The following is a 7,678-nucleotide window of genomic DNA, read 5'->3' as shown; positions in this document are numbered from 1 at the left end:
GCCGGCGCCGCGGCGGTCGGAGAGGAGCGGACGCGGGCGCGCGCGGCGGGGGCGCGGGCGCGGGCGGGGGCGCGGGCGCGGGCGCGGGCGCGGGAGCCGGCGGCGGCGCGCAGCGCAAGTAGTTTACATTGTTGGGCGACTTTTGCAACAACTCGCCGCGCCGCGGCCTCCGCGCGCCGCCGCCGCCCCGCCGCCGCCGGCTCCCGCCGCCCGGGCCCGGCCGGCCGCGCCGGGGGCCGCCGCGCTCGCCCCGCCGTCCCGCCCCGGCCGCGGGGGCCGCCGACATGGACACCAAACATTTCCTGCCGCTCGGTGAGTGCTCGCGGGCCGGCGGGGCGCGGGGCGCGGGGCGCGGGGCGGCGGGGCGGCGGGGCGCGTCCCCGGCCCGCTCGGCCCCGCGCCCCCGCGCCCCCCGCGGCCTCGCCGACTTGGGGCGCCGGCCTGGGGCGGGCGGCCGGGCAACTTTTCCCGGGCCGGCCGGGGCGCGGGGCGCGGGGCGCGGGGCGGGAGCGGCGGCGGCGGCGGGGGAGAGCGGGCGGCCGGCTGCGGGCGGGGGTCCCCCGGCGCCCCCTCCCCTGGCCACGCCGGTCCGCCGGCAGCCCCGGGCGCACAGCTCGCGCCGGGCTGCGCAGGGGCCGGGCCGGGGCGGGCGGAGCAACTTGTGCGCTCCCAGCCTGCGGCCGCCTGGCACCGGGACGGCCTGTGCGCCGCCGCCCGGGCTGCCGAGGCCAGCAGGCCGCCGGCCGGGGACGCGCGGACCCCTCCTCCCGGAGCGGCTCGGCGGGTGCGCAGGGTCACCCGGGGGCCGGAGCGCCGGGAATCCCAGAACCGGCGCCCCCTGCTCCGGCGCACCCGGGCGTGGTGCGGGGCGTTCTCGGGGGCCGGCTCTGCACTTGGGGGAAGGACACCCCGGGCGCGGAGGCTCAGTTCTCCCGCCCTCCCGGTGCCATCCCGCCCAGGGGCTGCCCTGCCCCAGACCGCGTCCCGACTCCAGGCCCCGACCCACGACCCACGTAGCAGGAGGAAGGGGCTTGGCTGGGCGCCCCCAGCCGCTGCCCTCCCTAGGGTTGGGGAGCCTGTGAGAGGCAGGGGAGGGGGAGGGGGTGGGGAGACTTTATGAACGGGCGCCGAGAAGGATATTAATTTGGTGGTGGGGCCGGCAGCCAGGCTGTCAGGCTGGGTGAAGGATCTGTGCTGAATGGAAATTAAAACAGCTGATTATGAATGAAAGCCCTCGGTCAGTTGCCCCTCCTGCCTGCCCACCCCCCTGCAGCCTGGGGCGCAGTTTGGCCACCAGGTTGGCGGTCAGAACCCAGCACAGCTGTACCGACCTTTGCTGAGATTGGGAGGTGGAGGGGAGCCAGTGTGGAGCTGCCTTCCCCCTGCCCATGGGTCAGGGGGAGGATCTGAGCACCCCTAGGTACCCCACAGCCCACTCACAAACGGGGGCTGCTGCAGGGAGACTGGAACAAGGTTCGTCAGGTTTGTCAGATGGAGGAAGATGCCCTCTCTGATTCTGTAAGGTGAAGATCTCCAAAGGGACCAAGCTGAGTGCCCTCCTTGCATGAGCCTGGTCCTCCCCATAGCCTCCAGAGGTGGACATATGTGCCCATTTTGCGGATGAGAAAACTGGGAGAAGCTGAGGCCACAGGATACAAAGTGGTGGATTCTGGATTTTAACCCCCCAGTCAGTGGGTGCCAGTGTGTGTGGAAGAGAAAATAAAGCTAAGTAGTGTCGTCTTCCTCCCCCTGCCCCCCCCCGCCCCCCCTTGCTGGTCAAGGCTGGAGCACACTCCTATGTGCACAGAGCTAGGCTCTCCCAGAGGATCCCTTCTGGAGCAGGAACGTCTGGCTGTCTTTGCTCCCCGCCCCGAACGTGGCAGGGCCCTGGCTGGGTACTAGGAGGGGAGCAGGAACAGGCTTTGACGTTCTGGGAGGGTCCCAGGAGTTGGCCCATGTAGGGCTCAGGCTGCAGGGTAGTTGTGCTGGAATCCCCACGGAAAGGGGAGGTCCTGCCTCTGAGCCATTGCCCCAGGAAGCTGGATGGGTCACTCAGAGACTCAGAGGCTTTCCTCCTCCAGGCCGGTGGCCTCCCAGCAGCCCAAGCCCCAGGCTTGAGTGGAGAGTCCTGGGCTCTGTCTGATGACATTTTATTTTTTCTGAGCTTGTGACCAGCTCTGAAGTGCGGTGGAGTTGAAGGTCCGATTAAGCAGCTACTTGCCCAAGCTCTTTTGTAAACACAGCCTAATCCCTCCTGGGGGTGAGTGTCAGAAGGCCCCGCTCACTCGCTCACTCGGCCAGGGCCCGGCTGGCAGCCCAGGCCAGCCCTGGCGCTGCCAGGAAGGCCACACAGCCCTCCACTGTGCTTGCGGGGCCTTGGGCAGAGAGGGCCTCCTCCCCCAGCGCCCCCTGCCTCGGGGCCTGGTGGGTCTGGGCCCTTGCCCTCCTCCACCTGGGAGTTTGTTTCCTAGCTGCTGCCCACCGAGCTACCTGGTAAGGACAGGGACGAGCCCCAGCTATAGATCTGGGGGCTGAGTGGTCTGAGGCAGCCCCTGCTCCCAGTGCCCCCCACACCCATGAGGGAGGCCTACAGAGGAGGCCCAGAGGTCCCAGGCCTGGCCAGACCCGGCTTGGCTAACAGTAGCTCACTAGCTGCCTGAGGGGACAGGGCGGCCAGTAGCAGAGCCACAGGCCCACTGGCCATCCTCTGGGGGACTCTCGGGGGACCTGCGTGAGCTTGGAACCCTGGTAAGGGGCTTCTGGTAACATCAGAGCCCCGAGGGACCCAAAATAGAGCACATTCCGGGGCCTCCCGAAATAACAGGGTCACATGACTCTTGGGAGGCTGGGCTTGGAGGCCGGGCTTGGAGGCCGTCCTGCTGAGGCAGTTCTGTGGAGGCCTGGGCACTGCGGACTGTTGGGGCGTTTGTTTGGGTAAACTCTAGAGGGGGCTCTGTTTGTTGACAGGAGAAGTGTCAGGGCGAGAAAAACAGCCCTGACTGCGGCCTGACCGTGGCCTCTGCTCACAACCCGCAAGCTCGCCGGGATCTAGCTGCCGTGCCTGGGCCCAGCGTGCAGCCCTGACCCCCGCTGCCCAGACATGGTGGAATGAGCTGGCCCCAGGAAGGGCCGTGCTGGGAGAGCCAGGGCTGGAGCTAGGGTTAGGCAGAGTGGAGCCAGCAGCCGCACTCACGCAGGGGTGGCCGCCGGGCAGTCCTGCTGGTGCACCGAGCTGTGTCTGGCCTTCAGGGCTGCAGGGACTGCGCTGCCTCCAGGAGGCCTTCTGCATGCTCTCTCTCCCTGGCCCCCACCGCACACTCTCTGTTTCCAATCCCGAGGGAGGGGGAGGGGGTTGTTGTGGAATTGTGCAGGCCCAGAGTGGGTGATTGGGGGTGGGCCCCTTCTCCGGCACGGGCACAGTGTGTCTGTCGGGGGCTCCGGCGTCAGGAGAGCAGCTCCCAGGTGGTTGTAGGTGGGACAGACTGACTGCACAGCGGGGGTGTGGCAGCGGGGGGTGTAGAAGCGGGGCGGGGAAAGCCCTACATGCCCAGAGCCCATGGGAGCTGCCCGCGGAGTCCCATTTTCTTGAGCGGCGTGGGCTCTTCCACAGTGGGGGGTGTTTCAGGGCTGTGGTCTCCAGGGCCAAGTGAGGCCAGCCTCTAGGAGAGGCTCCTGGGCCAGCTCAGCTGCCCTCTGTGGGACACAGAGCCGGGGCGGCAGAGCTGGCCCAGGCCGGGCACTGTCACCAGGCTGAGGCTTTGTAAGCCAAGACTTGCTCTTCGTTTCCTTCTCCACTGGTTTCAAGTTTGTCTTTGTCCTTTGTAGTGGGCCTTGGTGGCCAGGGCTCTGAGGGGCCCAAGCCATGGGAGCTAGCCATTGGCGGTGCTAGGGATGCAGCGGGGCCCAGGCCCTCAGGACTCTGTATGTGGACTTGGAGCCTGGTGGCTAGTGGGACTGGTGCCCACTTGGGGCTCACCTTCGAGACCTTTGTCCCGATGCTCATGAAGCAGATCGATTTGAGGGATGCTGTGGAGGGATGCTAGTGCCCCCGGTCCGTCCAATCCCCTGTACTGCCCTCCCTGCATCATTTCAGGTCTAGGAGATGCAGTGCCAGGCTCCCCCTCCTGGTCATGCCCTTTGGCACTTGCTCCCCACACCCGCTCTCTCTGGAATGACCTGGCTGTCCCTGGGGTGGGAGGACCAGAGGCAGCACCTCGTGGAGGCCAGTGTTCTGTTGTTGGGCTGGTGGTCACGCCCCAGGGGTCCAGTCCTCTCCTTGCTGCCTGTGTGTGGCCTGCCTATCTCTCGGAGCCTCAGCTGAGCATTCGTCAAATGGACCTGGATCTTGGCCCCTGCTGGGTATTGGGGGAGGAAGCCCGATTTGTTCTGATGGCCCATCTTCGGAGGCGAGGTCTGTGGCCAGGGGCACCCTGTTCCTCCTGCCTGGGGTGGGGTGGGGTGCGGGTCTGGAGGGCTGGACTGCAGGGATCCCAAAGTGGAGAGGGTGGCTGGGGCGGCAGACACGGAAGGGAGGTGAGTGAGCACTGACGGGGCCCTTCGGCTGGGTGCCTTCACCCTTGCAGGTTCCTACTGCAAAGCCTATCCTTGAGGCCCACAGCAGGTGGGAGGAGCAGGGGACTCCTTGCATGCCCTGCCAGCCTGGTGCGAGGTGTCCTGAACCTCCCAGGTGTGCGCCAGGGCCACCCTGCAGGCAGGGTGATGGTACCCTGGAGTTACCAGCGGTTGTGGCGCTCGGCAGCCTAATGAGCGCAAAATGGGGCAGAAAGCGGCTAAATGAAATTGGCGTGGCCACTGTGGGGGAGGGTGGGGGCATGCACACAAGTGTGCAGGGCCTGGATGTGTGCACGCTCACATTCTCCCTCCCTGACGGCCTCGGCCACACCGAGCTCTGGCCCCTGCCCCTGGGCCCTGCCTGGTGCTCTACCCAGAAGTGCTTGTTACGCATCCCTGTATCTTCGTGTCTGTCCCCTTGTCCCTGAGATCTGTGTCCCTGCCTCCCAGTGTCCTCACGTCTCCGTGCCCCGGCCTGATTTCCTTGTCTTCAGAATCCAGGCGGACCTCGTGGTCGTGGCCCACCCCCATTTGTCTAAACCTCTCCCAACTGGTTCTGGGCCCTGGTCTTCCCCTTTTGAGAATGCTGTGGCTCTGGTCTTTGGGCACCTGCTGTGTACTTGGGACTTGATCTTTAGGACATCACGGGGGTTTCATGGAGGCAAGCCCACTGAGCGGATGGGGACACTTAGCCCTTCTGGGAGGCCTGGCCTGGCCTTTGGATAGGAGTGCTGTTTCTCCTGGGCTGCTTGATCCTCAGCATTTTCAGAAGCCACTTGCCTACTGGGACCTGGACCTGTGCCCTGTCCCGGCTCTCTAGGAGCTCTGTTACGGATCTTGGGCCTGCGGGTAAATGAGTGTTCTGTTCTGGAGGACTTGGTGGAAGCTTCACGATGTTCCTTCCGTCCCTTTTCACACACGGAAGGCCCTCTGGGGAGTGGAGACGCTGATCCTCATCCAGGCTTGTCTTTGGTGGATGGCGGGGTGGCTGCTGTTGGGCTGGAAAGCCATGGCTTGGGTCAGCAGCCAGAGGCACAGCCTGAGGACCCCTGTGGCCTGGAGCCCTCCCCCTTGCCCAGGTCTGAGCCATCTAGCAGCAAATTCCTGAGGGAACTGGGTGGCGAGTGGCTGGGCTAGAATGGTCACATTAGGGCCCCAGGGCAGGGCGGGGTCTCGATCGTCTCTGTGATCTGCATTCCCAATGCACACATGATTGCATGGCACATGCATGTGAACACATGGGTGCACATGCACACATGAACATCCCATATGCACGCATGTACACACCCACGCGAATGCACACATGTAAACACCTGCACACCCATGTACAAGTGCATATACACATATGTGCTGTGTACACACACAGATCCACACGTACATGCTAGTGTATACACACACGGACACAGGCACAGGTGTACACGCCCTGCCTTCCCAGCCTATCCTAACAGCCCTGATGAGCTCTTCCTTACAAGAACCTGGGCCTGCTGGCTGGACTCCCATCTACATGCATGTAGTGCATAGCTGGTGGGTGCTGGCCTGGCCCTGCCTTCCCATGGAGGTGGGTCTGAGGCGTGGAGGGCTGGTGAACCTTCCTGATGGAGCTGGTCCTGTCATGGGCTCTGCTGGAGAGGCAGGGCTGCAACAGGTGGTGGGGGGAGGGGTCTTCGAGTGGCAGGGACAGTGGGGACAAAGGCCTGGAGGCTGGGTGTCCAGGCCTGCATGGCTGCAGCTGGGAGATATGGTGCTGTGTGAGAGGAGGCAGGATAGGAAGTAGGGTCCGATGCATCCAAGTGAGGGTCTGGGGCTCAGGTCAGGTGTGTGGGGGCCACGGGGGGCCACGGGCAGGGTGGTGTCCGTGGTTGGAATTAGGCCTCCAGCTCTGTGCAGAAGGTGGGCAGGAGGTGGGCAGGAGATGGAAGGAAGAGGGGTCCAGTGGGGCTGGAACCCGGCTGACCAGGTGTTGCTCTGTGTGGGCTGCCACCCTTGCCTTGGCCAGGCACTCCTTGGTAGTTGCCTCCTGGGGGTGAAGAGGTCAGGCCAGGCCCGTGGGCCAGACTGCAGATCTCTACTGTCCCTGATCACGGGGATGAGTGAGTAGTCATTTCCCTCCCTGGCCCCCGCCTCTCCTGCTGTCCCCTTTCCCTTCCTGGCCCTCGGGCCCTTGGCCTGCCCTTGGGGGGAAATGCCGTCCACTCCGTGTGCCCCTCCCATGTTAACCAAGACGTTCCAGGGCCTGGGGTACTGGTGGGGCTCTGGGAAAGATGATGAAACAGTCTGGTGGTCAAGGGGGCTCAAGCCCGGGTCTGGGAAGATGAGTCCTAGACCAAGGGTACCTGGTCAAGTCGGGGGGACAGGCTGTCCATAGGGGGCAGGACGGCTGGGGTCCTGGGGGCAGGGCAGGGACCTGAGGGCTATGTTAGGACTGGCCTTGGGGCTGGGGCCTGGGAACTGGGGGCCCTTGTGGGGCCTGCACCACAGGGGCCTAAGTGTGAGGCATTAACCCGGGCCCCCCCCACCCCCTCCAATGTTCACAATTGGCCCTTGGCTCTGAGTTCGTGAGATAGGTGGCTCCGAACTCTGTTAACTGGGGCTAGGGATGAAAAAGGGAGACTCTTGGCCTGAGACCCTGCTCCCGGGGTGACCCAGAGCCTGGCCCTGGCTCCCTGCACCTCTGTGGTTTCCAGCTGTGCCTCAGTTTCCCCACTGTGCTTGGGGCACAGGGCTGGTGGCTGTGAGTCTCAAGAGAGGGAGCCTCCAGCATAGAGGGGAGGGGAGGGGAGGGAGGGGAGGGGAGTGTGAGTTGGGCCTGGGCCAGACAGTGTGTAAATCCTCCAGCTCGGTGGATAAACCCTGTGGAGTTCAAAGCCAGCCCCGGGTGTGGCCTCCTGGCTGTAATGAGGTTACTGATTCAACAGGCTTCCTGGTGCTGCGGCCTAGAACCGAGGGAGGCTGGGAAGCCCGGGGGAGGGATCTAAGTATTCCATAATTGACCAATTTAGCTTAAGTGTCCGCACTGGCCCCAGGCAGAGGTCAGGCAGCGACAGCCCAGGTGGCTGTCATGGGCTCCCCATGGATGCCCGCCTTGCCTGCAGTTCCCTGGAGCAGG

The 7,678-nt window shown here is 64.8% G+C and overlaps 1 protein-coding gene across 1 annotated transcript in view; it reads left to right on the top strand.

The window, feature by feature from the left end:
• The first annotated feature begins 205 nt into the window (after positions 1-205).
• RXRA (retinoid X receptor alpha) overlaps positions 206-7,678 on the top strand; it is a 93,646-nt gene continuing 86,173 nt past the window's right edge. Inside the window, exon 1 of the mRNA XM_072778555.1 lies at positions 206-312. Within this exon, the coding sequence (XP_072634656.1) occupies positions 285-312 (28 nt within the window). The 5' untranslated portion in view covers positions 206-284. The remainder of the gene's footprint in view (positions 313-7,678) is intronic.

The sequence above is a fragment of the Canis lupus genome, chromosome 16 (assembly GCF_048164855.1).
Source record: "Canis lupus baileyi chromosome 16, mCanLup2.hap1, whole genome shotgun sequence".
NCBI lineage: Eukaryota > Metazoa > Chordata > Mammalia > Carnivora > Canidae > Canis > Canis lupus.
This window is presented reverse-complemented; position numbering and strand designations above follow the sequence as displayed.